Source organism: Taurulus bubalis (genome assembly GCF_910589615.1).
Source record: "Taurulus bubalis genome assembly, chromosome: 1".
Lineage (NCBI taxonomy): Eukaryota > Metazoa > Chordata > Actinopteri > Perciformes > Cottidae > Taurulus > Taurulus bubalis.
The window spans coordinates 9,580,440-9,595,401 of NC_136589.1; the positions used below are offsets into that span (position 1 = coordinate 9,580,440).

The 14,962-nt window shown below is 41.1% G+C and overlaps 1 protein-coding gene across 1 annotated transcript in view; it reads left to right on the plus strand.

The window, feature by feature from the left end:
• dph6 (diphthamine biosynthesis 6) overlaps positions 1 to 14,962 on the plus strand; it is a gene marked incomplete at both ends in the record, with an annotated part of 59,151 nt that overhangs the window by 31,184 nt on the left and 13,005 nt on the right. Inside the window, 3 exons of the mRNA XM_079230485.1 lie at positions 249 to 374; positions 1,920 to 2,049; positions 2,217 to 2,391. Coding sequence (XP_079086611.1) covers positions 249 to 374; positions 1,920 to 2,049; positions 2,217 to 2,391 — 431 coding nt within the window. The remainder of the gene's footprint in view (positions 1 to 248; positions 375 to 1,919; positions 2,050 to 2,216; positions 2,392 to 14,962) is intronic.

Consider the following 14,962-nt stretch of genomic DNA (forward strand, 5'->3'; position numbering starts at 1 on the left):
TATTTGTGACAATCTCTGAATTATTAAGTTCTCCTTCGACATGACCCACCTATGCATGAATTACCTCCCATACAGCATATGTCTTGGTTGTAAATGAAGGAAGAAACTAAAATGACATACCTATTTTGTATGTTCTAAAAGTCTTGAACGAACATTATAAGCCTGGACCAACCAATTGTACTGCACAAAATATATGTGAAAATCCAAACCAGCCAACCTTCTTCCTTTTCATGTATCTCTTCCTGCAGATTTCCCTCCATCCTGCTCACCAAGAAGCTCCAAAGGCTATCAGTGGATCTCTGGCATCAACGGCCTTCAGTGCAGAGATCTCGGGATCCAGGACCAGACATCGGCTGCTTTCAAACAGCTGCAAAGTAATGGGAAGTGTGAGGGAGGGAACGCATTGAGCAACAGAGTGCACAGTTTTGAAGAACATGGTGTACCACTGCTGTAGACATGCTTTTAAATATCTCTACACTTGGGAAAATATGAGAGTCTACTAGAAAATTCCCTTTTGGCCTCCCTTAAATCGCAGGAGAAAAACGCTCACAGAACGCCATTTGCAAGTAAACTAGCCTTTAATAAGTAATGTTTTCTTCAATCAAATAAAAATTGCATTGTTGATATGACCAAGGGAAGATGATACAGAATTCCTTTGTCCAGGGGTGATTTAAGCAGCTCAGTAAAACATATTCTACAAGGCTTATATGTGAGCCCCTAAAATCCATTGGAGAGAATCATATGGGGAATACTTTTTGTCCCTTGGGTGTCTTTCTTTCTCTTTGCTGCATGAGCAAAAGGCATACGAGGAGGAGGAGCTTGAGAAGTCGTTACTTATTCAAAAGTGCTTTTTCAACCTAGCAGGCAAAACACTGTCTGTCAGAGACTCCGTCTGTCACAAGATTGGGATCACGAGTTAGCCACCAAACAAGGACAAGCACTTCAAATTAACCCAAAACAAAGTCTCTTAAAACACACACACACACACAGCCATGTTGGGTGGGTTATCGTTTTTGCCCTGCAGAAGTTTAAAAGTGCACGTGATTTTTTTTCTTTCCCTCTTGCTCTTTTTTTGATGGAGAAAGAGGAGCGAAAGATGAAACGCATATTTAATGTTTATGGTGGTGCTCGGCTGAACAGCCTTCACAGTGCAGAGACAATATTAAACAAGTTAATATTTAATGAACAACCTCTTTGTATGAGGGCGAAGTAGTCTGAGACGCTGGTGTTGGCAAAGGAAAAACAAACTTGAAGCTCTTTCAAATGATTGTAGGGTGAACGCCTTTGCTTTGAGCCCTTGTGCCTGTGTTTGCATCCAAAGCCTACGATATGCACACACACTGCTCTTTATAGAAGGGGACAAATACCATTACTACTTGCAATGGATTTATATATCCACCTCTTAACTACAGTGGGGATAGCCTTCAAATTACCTTTTGAACAGACTTTTTTGTAAGCCTGCCATTTTGACACAAGCAAATGCTTGTACACTGACTTAGACTCCATGAGTATTTGTTTGTCACTGGCAGGATTGGGAATAGATGCAACTCATAACTTCCTCTAAACCAAATGTCAAAAGAAATACTAGAAATAGAATACGTGTATAGAGGTAAACCAAAAACAGTCTCAAAGAACAAATTGCATGGAATTGGTGACATGTTATAAGTATGGCTATACTCGGGCAGCACTTCTTTTTGGTCACAAGCTTACCATTACACGGTCATTTTTTATATTGCGTTTTAATTTAGAGTACACTGCTATATGCCCCTTATACTTTGTGGTTCACAACCACATTTACCAAATATGCACTAGTTAGCTTAGCTAAAATGGGAGTATGTTTGGTCGAGGTCAGGTTATGTGACAATGTATGATATGCTACGCTCCAGTTATTTACAGTACAATGTCTTGTCTGTGTCCAGGTGAGTTAGACAGCAGAGGCTGGAAGATGAAGGACATCATCCTTGTTCATCTGTATGTGAGGTCCATGGAAGACTTTGTTCCTCTCAACACCGTCTATAAGAAACACTTTGGCATGAACCCTCCAGCAAGGTAAAGGGGCCAGCACACACAGACAGACTTTGCCCACTCTTCTCCTTCCCTCTGTTAAAGTACATTTACATTCACTCCAAATACATGTAGTTCTCTTCAGCAGCTTTATTCTCAATTCAAGTTATTGTTGTCACGTTCTTTCAACGTTTCCTCTCTTTTCCTTGCAGGGTGTGTGTTCAGGCTCCTCTACCTGCCTGCCAGCTGCTGCAGATGGACTGCCTACTCCATGACTGGACCGAGCCCCTGGAGGAAGGCTGCTTCCACCAGAGGGAAGCCCTGCATGTCCAGAGCCTGTCCCACTGGGCCCCTGCCAACATCGGGCCTTACAGTCAGGCCCTCAGGGTAAGGCTCCAAGGTCACAACAGGGGGGTGCTGGTGGTGGGTAAGAGTGCTGACAGGTTTTTCGACTAATTATAAACTAAACTTTTAATAGATAATCAATTATTCAGCTAATGTTTGCAGCATAACGGTCTCGTCAAATGGAGTGCTTTGAAGGCCACCCAGTTATCTACACACATTTATTAATTTCTGTTCATTTTTTGTTCATTTCGTTTTTCACATAACTTCTTTGGCTACTAATTGCAAATGAGAGTGAAACTGACTCCACTGAATCCCTTGATCCTTGTCTGAGGGGCCGAGCCAGAAACCAGAAATATTGTTTTCTTTTGCGTCATTGTTAGCAAAGCAATTTAAAGTATCACTTTCTGTGAGTAATAGATCAATGGCGGACTACCAAGGATTACTTGGATGAATGACGAATCTCGCCGGTGATTCTCATTATGTTTTGTTGTAATTGAAGTGTCTCCGATTACATGTAGTTCACTGTGTTTGTCTCTGTTGTCTCTGTTTGTGTATTGCTGCATGCGTGCAGATGCATGTGATTGTTGTTACGTGTGATAGTTTGTTCTCATTACTACTTTTATGTATAATCGTAAATATGTATCCTTATTATAGCGGGCAGTGTGTATCCATTTTTGCACTTGTTTGTCAAGCTACGAACACGATTTCTTTGATATTGTTTCAAAACGACGAAGAATGTCAAATTCAAAGGCAAAGCAGAGGAAGTGTGGGCCGTGGTTGCACGGTTGGCTTGGTGTTTTGTTTACCCAGTGTGTATTATATGGGATTACACTTGTCAAGGTACTGTCAACAAGGATAGTGTCCATCTCCGCCACACTGTCCTTGATCCTGCAGCCGTATCCGTTTATGAGTGAGAACATGTGTGGATTAGCCATTCCTTGAGAGCTTGACGGCATATCTCACCAGTGTGTCACTGAAGCTCAGAGGCTTGGATTCCTGAGATGTATCCTACAGAATCAGGTTTGCGTTTAACTTGATTTCCTCAATGGAGTCTCATTGAGACATGAAATTTAAGTCAGCTGTAGGCATGTGCTATTGCCGCTGGAAAACAGCCTGATCTCTCATACCTCTAATGATCATTCATATCCAAAGCAATTTGAGAAAACAATGAGAAGAGTTTGCTTGCTCAGAGCTGTGCACAAAGCCTCACACGACCCCTGCGTCGCCTCTCAGTGTGTCTGCTCCTCTTCCACGCTACAATGACTTAATTTGATCAAAAATGTATTAACAACTCTTCAGTACAGCTAGAGATTTTTACATATTGATACAATTACCCCCTTGCTGTGAGCAAGCACGCTGTGCCACCCCTCCTCTCACCAGTACGTTGACTCCATCTTAATGACAATTTTCCTTGGTGACTGGTGCCGTGTGACACCATGGTGACACGGCTCTGGCAACAACAGAGACAGAAAAGCTGCTGTCTGAGACCAAATAACCTGGAGCCCTCCACATTCACTGTCTGTGGAAAGGAATTAGTAATTAAAAGAAGGATCCGGCTCTACACGGGGGCTGGAAGGGGGGGCTGAACTCGAAATGATTAAAGGATGAATTTGTGATCTTAATTATGTCCAGAGAATGTAATCAGTTTTGTGCAGCAGAGGTGTTTTTTTGAGGAGCTCTTTGAAGGGGCAACGACTTAATAGAGGATAAAATAGAGCATTAAGGATCGCCTTTGATGAATAATTGTGATTAAGTGTTAACTTTCTTGTTGGTTATATTGACAACGTGTAGTTGTGCTAACCATATGAATGTGCTTCAAATAGGCAAGGCAAGTTTATTTGCATAGCACATTTCAACAAGGCGATTCAAAGAGCTTCACATAAAAGCATTAAAAGCATCAAAACATAATGCAGAAGAAAATAAGATTTAAAAACAATTAAGAACATTCATTAAAACATGAAAAACAGTCAAAAAGCTGAAAGATTTGATAAAAGTTGCAGTGCCGTTTAAGAAATAAAACGTAGTGAGATGCAGAAATTGAGTAATATCCTTGAATCTGGTTCAATTAAAGGCAACAGCAAATAGAAAAGTCTTCAATCTGGATTTAAAGGAGCTGAGAGTCTCAGCTTAAATAGGGCGATAAACTGACCAATGTGCAGCTCTCTTGGGACCAGTTTATTCTTTTGACAAGTGTCCAGTGGTTTGAGAGACAGCACATGGCTACTGACAGACCGTGCACTCTGGTCCAGCTGGATGGGATTACGGTCGCTTTCCACATTGAAAGGGCGGGTCTGGTGGAGGTAGAGTGGGGCGGCATTCGGGATTGGCATGTGATGGATGCTGGACCTTCAGACGCCATCCATCTATTCATCTATCTGCCTGGCTTGTCAAATCGCTCAGCTTCAGCTCTCGGGAATGGCAAGCTGACTGACTGTCGACTTGGCCTGGCGAGCTGACAGATTCAGATCTGACTTGATTTAAAGAATTAGTTAACCTTTATGATGTCAAAGCTGCGGGCCTCTTGGTGTATTGTATGCTAATGTATGATATACCGGTAGTTTAGGTAAAAGCCGCTAGCTATAAAGACGAGAACAGGGATTTAATGTATGCTTTGTTTTTACACTGTTTCATATTGTTCCATTCCTGATTGACACGCGTTTAGAGGTTGTATTCACCATAACATGTATTCATGTAGTATATCATTTGTGAGTGCAGCGGTATCAAAGCTTTTGCCACTGTTTTTTTTGTTTTGCTGTCTTATTTATCAGAAATCTAATGCAAATTTTGCTGTCATTTGTTTTGACACAATTTGCATAATCTAATTAAGATAGAAGACATTTCACTGTTTTAATTCATCAATCAATTTATTGCAAACAAAAGATGCTCTCAGACATCCAGTATTTTTGTTGCAAAATATCAAAACAAATTATCTCATTACAACAAAAGCCAAGTAATGGCATGCTTTTAAAATAAATAAAAGTTATTATTGCATTTTCTGTCAGTTGTTTTTTAAAAAGAGTTTTTAAACAATTCCATTGCATTAAGATAATAGCAGGAATAAAGAATGGGTTTCTTAAGCCAGCAATGTTCCACATTTTTACACAGAAATCCATTTGTACAGACAATTACACATATGAGTTGCCAGACGGAAACAACATTGACCTGTCATTTACGGAAGTCAGAGGTAACAACAGGAGTCTCAAACGGCAGGACAATTTCAGCAATTTAGATTAATTCTTCCTGTCCCATCACAGTCCCTTTGGAGCCACATTTACACAGGCAAACACAATAGCCAAACCAGGTCTGAATAGGAGGACTATCGGTTGAATGGCTGTTAAACATCTCCTCTTTCCTGTTAAGGTAAGTGGCTCACCCCTGGGATATTTGCTAGGAAATTATACTCACTGATCAGATTCTGCGGGGTGTGCTTTGGGAGCTGACTGCTCTAGCCTCAGGTTGCTGGTGAACACTAACCCCTTGCCTCATTCCCATAATTGTGAGTGACAGTCAATAATGTGGAAGACCGTCTTGCACAAGCCTGCGATAGGATTTGCATTGGATTTTGAAAATTGTCAAAGTGGACTGTGAGGCATCAGGAGGGAAGTGGATCTGACGCCGCCAATTAGCGTCAAAGGGAGGAGTGTACTGTGGGTGGTGGTAGAATTTGAATAATCTCCTTTAAGGAGACTTAATGTCTAAAAACAATGAGCTGAACTTCGTCTGACTCTCTTGATGATAAGTTCAGAGGTCAGGCTGAGTTATATTGAGGTCAGACCACCTATGTAGAACCAGACTACAAGAATAGAGGTTTCTTCTGCCTGTTTTGGAGAGTATTATACATTACTTTAAGGACTAAGATAATTGACAGCAGAGAGTATGAGGTAGAAGATGGATGCAAGATCCGATAACAGCGTTGAACATACTTTGTGGTTACGTGGTCACGTGAATATTTAACCTATTAATCTACATCTGTGTTTTAAAAGAAACATACCGGTATGTTACAGTGATTTCTATAAAAGAAAATGTTGGATAACACATCGCACACAAAGAGTTTGTGACAATAGCAGCACTGGTTTATGGTGAACAATCAAAGGGCTGACGGATAAATATGAGCTAAAGTGGTGAGTGAGAAAGCAAGGATTTTAGTGATGAATAGCAGAAATTAGGCTAAGTGCTTTAGTTTTATGGTTTGTTGTTCTCAGTCAATGTTTCACTACTGTAAAAGAGTCAACATGCACAATTCAGCTGCACCCTCCTCCATCACATCAACTACCCCACCCCCCCCCCAAAAAAAAAACTTCCTTTACATCTCGAGACTGCATCTTCCTCAATTACCACAGAAGAGTAATTAGCCAAAAAAACAGTGTGTGTGCGTGCATCTGCGTTCAGGGAGGTATTCATCCAGCACGAACAGATTAATTAGGACATTTAACTTCATTTCTAATACAACAAAATTAATCCCATAAAATATGAGAGATCTCGGAGGAGGTGCTCGTCAGCATCTGACGCCTCTCCCCTGTTTGCCATAATCTATTAAAACCTTGCTTTTATCTCACCTCTTCCCTGTCATACTTTATAGATTTTTTCATAAACACGGCCCATACTTCATAAATGTCTCAATTTTCTAGTCTATTAACATTACTTCAAAAGCACTTGATAAAAGAGGGCATGCGTGAAATAATGCACCAATAATACGAAGTGCTGGAGGCTAGAACAGTAAGGGGCGGCTCGCTAGCGTGCACACTCAGACAATGCAAGGGATGTTATCAACTTTAATAAAGAACAAATGATCACTTCCAACCAGGGAGGAGGGGAGATGAGGCAGGGAGGAAGGGAGGAAGGGGTGGGGCCAGAACAGTTGTCGAGTAATTGAGTCGATGAAAAATGAGGTCTTGAAGGCTCAGCGGTTTGAGCTGTCTTGAGATTGAAAGCTTCTCTAAACTACGGTCTTCAGCACTTGTAGTTACTTGCTCCTAGTTGCAGTGGTGGATGTTAACACAGATTTGTTTTTTCGTTTCATTTCACTGAAGGCACGAGTAGAATAGGCTCGTTGTTTCCTTTCCTGAATGCCTGAATTGTGTGCAATGAGTTGAACCTTTTGTCTGGGGAGAGTCAGAAAGGTTTTTGACAGACAGTCGGGTTTCACCTCACAGCCTTTCCCCAGCGAGCATCGATTCAGTTCCTGTCTCTGTACATCACCTGAGTCTGTCTCTGTAGGCTTTTTACTCATCCTACCCAAACACTGGGGTCAACTGTCTTCATTTGAACTGGACACACACAAAACACACTGATCAAACCCAGTAAGATCGTACTGCAGTGGCTTGTCGGCTGTATGCCCTGAGGCCAGGTCTCACACACACACACACACACACACACACACACACACACACACACACACACACACACACACACACACACACACACACACACACACACGTGAGCTCTTTGTGAAAGGCCCTAGCTGTATCACAAGGTAAACTGGTCTGGCCATTACAATGAGTCACGGGTGACTTGACTGACAGGACAGGTATATAGAGCATTCAAGCTACTTTGATTGACATGCAAATAGAAAAGTATGTAAGCAAAGACAAATAAAATGGGTGATTGAGCAAACGCGTTATCTTAAACCATCAGCACCTAAACATTTGTTGGCAAATGTTTGCTCGTGTGCAGGATTGCATATTCTTGTATGCAAAACCGGGACTTCTTTCCCCCTCCACTCATATAGTTTCCTATCGGAAGATGTATATCTGCGTTGACACGTGGTCATGGCGCTGTTCTGAGACATTGTTAGAGCTATTGGACGGGGGTTGGGCACTTGTGCCTGTAAATGTGTACCCATATATGTGAGAGGTCATATCAGACTCCGTTTTTAATCTGATGAGGGGGCAGTTTTATGGGAAGTGGTACACGACAGAGGAGGTAATTATGTTCCTCCCAATCCTATCCCACACGGCCCACGTCCCCCCCTTTCTCTCCTGCTGTGACTGCGTAGAGGCTGACCTGCCATCGCGGTGGTCATTTTCAGGAGTCAGTGCGTTCTTTAATACATTACCCTGCGCCACTGCTGCTGCAGCACCACGTGGGGACAGACTGGTATCAGCTTGTACCAGGCGAGGACAGGGGAAGGACTGGATCTGTCAGAGTGCATCGACTCTCACGCGGACGCGTACGCCAGAGCTGTGCTTCCACCCCGGCCCCTGCCACACTCCCACTCATTAATGGGCCCGGCCCTGACAACTGATCCTAATTGCCTTTGAACAGCTCTTCATGTATTATTGGTGCCTGACTGCCTTGGTTCATGTCAACAAGCCATGGGAAGCAAGGACAGGATAGCCACAGCCATCGTCCCTCTTCCTCTTTTACATACTGAATGATGCGGAGATACACTCTACTAGATATGCATGTAAATATATACTGTATAAGTAAAGTGTGTACGTGCCCCACATAACCATCCTTAATCAGCTGGGCAGCCTTCAGAGAACAGGTCTCTGATGTCTCTAATGAATGGACAGCCCCCCCCATTCGAGTCTGTCATCTTTGCAATTTCTTGACTACTTTCTGTGTAAACAAGTATTAATGTAAATATTTTTGCTGCTACAGTATAGGAATAGAATATACTAGACCAGTGGTTCTCAATCTTTTTTCAGTGATGTACCCCCTGTGAAATATATTTTCAGCCAAGTACCCCCTAACCAGCGCAAACACAATGCTGTGCCATCAGTGTCTGATTTAATATAGACTATATACAATTCAGTTTATGAATTTACACTTATATTTTATTGAATAGTCATTAAATAACTATTCAAAAAGATTTTTTTTTTACAAATGTCCCATACCCTCTGGAGTGCCTTCACGTATAACGCCTCCCCCCCATTTGAGAACCACCGTACTAGACCATTTAATGGAATGTAGTCAAATGTAATCAGTAATGATGTATTAATATGATTTTATTTGATGAATGGATCACTCTTCTCTTTTTTAAATTTGAGACGACCACACGCTACAGTGTGTCTGTGCGTGTGCACGCTTGTTTTCTTCTCACTTTGTCACTGCCGATGAGCACTGGAGGGGAAAACGGTTCAGAGATATCAAGGAGGCATCTGAGAAGCGTCATATAAAAATCCAACCGCAGCAGATATATGCCAAGACATTTGCACTGTTACAATTGCAATCACAAACACTCAGTCATAACACATCATTATTTGTAGTCCCCTGTGTGAATTATTACCCCCATACACAAACTTTTTACTTCCCATTTTACCCCTCAATTTAAATACGGAAAAAGGAGAGGTGCATTGGCTTGACTTTTTATTTGTGGAATGAAATAACTGAATACCAAATGCATAGATAAAAAGCATAGCGCCATGTCCTGTCCACTCCCATCACTGTCTAAGAAAGGAGAGACGTATGACCATCCCATTACTATGGTAACTAGCCACTATATTCAGAGCTGCCCGGGTGTGTTTCTTCCCCCTGCAGTGACGAGAGGGCATAGCTGACAGGGCTTACACTCACACACACACACACACACACACACACACACACACACACACACACACACACACACACACACACACACACACACACACACACACACACACACACACAGGAAGATGCTCCTTGTGAAACATACACGTGTGGCACATACAGACGGAACAATACAGGAGGCATTTGCCACACACATACTAGTGTGGTGACATACAGAAACTAATAGGGAACAGCGTTAGGGGGGAATTTAACCCTCTAACTTTTGGACATTTCCCTCATAGCCAAATCTTTTATCCAAAATAGAGTAACACAGCAACTTTCGAGGAATCTAGCAGTACGGAAATGTGATTAAACATATGCAAACAGGCACAATAAAAAAACTGAATTGCTTCATATTTTTGACATATATCAGCAAAACAGAATTGAATGAAATTGTCTAGAATTGTATTAATAGTGTTTTGTTAGCACATAATACATTATATATAACAATTAGCCATGATTGATATGTTACCAACAAACACAGTGTTTGTAACCCTGATTGTCACCGACCCAGACTGAGTGGCTTTTAGAGACGACTTGTTACTGCAGCAGATTCCCCTCCTGACAATCTGTACAGCCCTGCACTGCCGCTTGTGTATTTTAGGAAACTGCTATTATATATGATTCCTATAATTGTTATGCTCTCCTATGTTTCTGCGATTCCATAAGTTGTACACATTCAAATTGGCAGTCGGCGTCTGGTTAGAAATGATTATTACATCTGCATGCAATAGTGTGCGAGCATTGCCATTTTGTCTTCATGTATTAGTTAATTTTTTTTTCTCCAGTACTACAGATGAGTCAGACAAGAGTTTAGTGCTTGCACTCCATTTACTTTTGGACACTCGCTTCATAAAAAATTTCACATGGAGCAATTCTTCTGAGTAGTAACTTCTAACCGGGGTCATTCATTTTTGAAATGCCATTGTCATCAAAACACGCTTTATTGAGGTAAAAACTGCTGCAGATGAATAATATACAGCCCCTTTTTTTCTGCGGACATATCAGCATGTTCACTTTTAATATATATTTATTATTGATATTATGGATTTATTATGTAAGGAGTTGTCAGGCCCCGTAAGTCTGGGTAATGTAATGTAGTTGAGATGCTCAGGGTAAGAGTTCATTCAATATAATATAGAGTACACAATATTTTCCACATGTCAAAATGTATTGAGTTGAATTTGATGCTCCGACACGAATGTTAATATTTGCTTTATATTTTTTGCTTAATATTATATATTTTTTTTGCTATTTTTCAGCAGGGATTCAGTTCATTTTCAGGACATTGTATTTTATCAGTTTGTTTTAGTGAGAATGTTAATATCTATGGTGCACATTTACAGTGAAATAACATATAAGCAAGAATTTTTTCGATGGATCTTTCTTCTTAGATTTTCATTTCATTTTAGTTTATTCTTTTTGCTACATTCGATGGTCAGTATTTGATGATAAAAACGATAGAAAAACACTTTCAATGAAATTGCAATGAAAACCATATACAATTTGGAGACTACTTTTTATAATTTCCCCCCAAATTTTCCTCCATCCATATTAAGTGGTGGAATTTGTGGATTATTTATGCAAACATTTTGACTTTGCCAAAAAAAAAGGAAAGTAAGAAAATCCGAGAAGACTTGGATGCTGTCTAGCCAGCCTGTCCAAGGAGGGATTGGACTTTGTATGAACAGCATTGTTGATGCTCCAGCTGCCTTTTTAATGCAGCCATACTGCCATCTGTTGAGAGCAGAAGGAACTACACCTCTTTGCTCTGCACTGCATTTCACCGTCTTGTTTCATCTGTCTTTTTCTTTTCTTTTTTTCGTTTGTATGCTGTCCATCTTTTACTTGTGAATACTGAACTACATGTTGTGTCCATTACACAATACAGAGTAGCAACAGGGCAGAGAAGAGGAGGTGTGTGTGTGTGTGTGTGTGTGTGTGTGTGTGTGTGTGTGTGTGTGTGTGTGTGTGTGTGTGTGTGTTTAACTGGTTGTTGTGAATGTGGATGCAGAGGACTTTTCTCTCTGGAACCAGCAGCTTCATGTTGTTGGGTTGCAGACAGACACTCAAAATGTCTTATGCAGAATAGACATATCACACTGTGGTCCTATCCTTCATATCGTACACACACACACGCCCTGTCACACACACAGACTTCCCCACTTCTTATAGTTACACTTTAATGGTTGTGCCATTTTGTGTTGACATAATTCTGTTGTGCCCAGGTTAGTTTAGTGCTTCCATTACCAGTCAGGCCTTGAGAGATGGGGCTTCGAAAAGAGGAAAAATATGAAAAGACAGAAGAGACGAGGTGGTCACAGCTGGGAAGGAAGGAAGAACGGGGGTTGAGGGTTGCAGTTTCAGCATCATTCAATCAGACAACATGCCCCTCAGCTGAAACAGCGAGACCCTCCCAGATTCTCTCGAATTAGGGAGATTAGCGGGAAAGCGCATAATGCAGGATGATGGAATTTGTCATAATTTGCATTGTCCTGGAAAGATTCGGTTTGATAGAGCGATGCATGGAGGGGCTTGTCATATCCCACGGGCAGGTCATAGAGGAAGCTTGGCAGAAATGATTTTTGCGATATGTGCATCAGTCGTAAAAGCCTCAAAACCAATTTGTCAAAAAATATGAGGTCGGGACAGTTGAAGGCAGCAGGGCATTTTGCCTAACGCAATGAAAAAACATGCCCCTCCATCACTCTTCATCCACATCCCACTTCTGGTGTGGCACAGTACTCAACAACTATAGACCATTTTATTACATCAGCTTTGAGGATTTAGGTTTTTATTTGATCTTATTGTTTTAATTTGAACATAATTACAGCAACAGTTCATTTCGAACAAAACACAGAAGCCATGCCAAATTGTATCAAAATTACCTTATTTGTGGTATAAAAATATAATATATATATTTTTACTGTGGAAAGATGTTTTTATTTATTTGTTTATTCATGCCTGTTGGCATTCTGATGTGTCTCCCTGAGCATCAGACAGTCAGGCTTCTCTGACCTTGGTTATAGTACTGAGCGGCAGCTCCTGACTACCACAAAGTTGACCAGAGCTGACATGACAGTGTTACTCTTCCACACGGCTCAGTGTCTATGGAGTGGGCATGTTGAGGGCAGACATACAGGCACAACAGAAAAATAAACATAAGCTTGGAGAAGGTGGGGGTTGGGCAAAGGCCAGTGTCACTGGCTTATTCTGACCACACGTTGCCTCAACAATGGCTCATTATAGTTGTGCAATTTTTAGTGTACTTCTAAATTTGTCATCAATATAACCTTGTGTTTTGAACATATGGCTTGTTTCCTGAAATAAATGTGCAGTTTTAGAACTGAGAGAATGCATTGAGAAATGCCCTATACTTGCACTCTTTCTCTTTGTGCACTTCATACGGCTATTTATGTCGCCGTTAAGTTACACTGATTTTGTGTGACAGTTGAGCATACAGGGGTTAGGCTCAAACTGGAGCACAAACAGGAAGAAGAAAAATAAAGATAGTGGAAAGAAAAACAGGAGGGAATAAAAAAGGCAAATATCTCCCTCCCCCTACCCATGAAGCCTTAAATGAGAAGCCTAACATGGGGAGAGATTCTGTAGAGGGAAGAACGGTTGTGGTTCTCGTGAAAGGTTTGTATTTGTAGAAATGAGGTGTCAGAAGAGGCAGGATTTCCTCAGGGCGCAGCACAACATGAGCCCATCTCTTATCATTTCCCACTCCCAGACGTGATCTGCTTTGAATGCACTAATGCTGAAAGAGCCCCACAGACTTGAAGCCAGTTCAAGATGAAATCACAGCACACATCCCTGACAAACTGCCATCCACCACACAAGGATTAAACAGTCGTTGCAAATCAAATCCCCGCCAAAAAGCAGAAATAATATATGCCCTTAAATACATTCAACAGAACTTCAACCTCTGTTTTTTGATCCCCACATTTTGAACTATTTTGAGCTATTTGCCAACCCTAAAATATTTAAGAAAAGAAGAAAATTACTAAAGAGTCAAGATAGAAATTTTGAAATTTGTCACATATATTAAGAATGTTCCATAAGGGATTAAAAGTGAACCGAAGAGTGTCCCATCTAAAATAAATTGTAGATGTTTATATATCAAATCAAGTTTTGAATGGAACATAAAATGTAGATGCGGCCTCGTTGGTTTGCTTCTGTCAAACTCCTTTAACATTTTGTCTATATTCACTATTGACTATTTAGTTGAGGCATACAACTTTCAAAAATACTCTTTAAAAGGTTTTAGCTTTGAGTTGGAAAGGCTGGTGCTCTGAAGATGAACTATTTTACCCTTACTCCTTGATGAGGCTGTAAACAACACTCACAAAGATGTAGTACCAACTCCGTGAAAGGACATATTACAAATATTAATTACAGTTTGCATTTAATTACCCACCCTGTAGCTGATACTGTGCTGCCATTACCATTTTAGTGTGGTTACATGTGTCCTTGCATAACGGAAAAGTTACACCATATTAATCTAACATATTTTACACATTTTGTATTATCATTTACCTGGTTAAATTATGCATGAGGTCTCAATGGGGAGAAATGTGACCATTAGCATATCTGATAGTAGCGGTGGAGCAGTTTTTCACCTCTCTCTGTCCTTGGAACCAAGCAGAAAAACCTGACTGTTCGTCAATACCGGGTCATTTTATCCAGGCCACCCCAGTTCATCCATACCATCCCAAAGCTCTGCTAATGACACTCGGAGACGTCCTCAACACGATGGGGGCCCAGAGGGCTCCAACACCGATGTGAATATAGTCTCGCACTGTCTGGTCATCTCTGGAAGCTCTTTGACAAAAACTGCAATTAGAAACACCTCAGACACACCAGCCTGAAACGAGACACCGTTAAGGGTTGGAAGCGGACACAGCCAGGCGCTCCCTGAGTACATTTACATATATGTTTCTGTCTGCAGCTCTCAGGGATGGAGAGAGAGAGAGAGCATGTCTGTGGGCATGGCGACCTTTTGACTCGTCATTGGGTTTATGAGAAATGTGATGCCGTTTTAGCCTTGAAATAAAGGTTGATAAAGCATGAACAAACA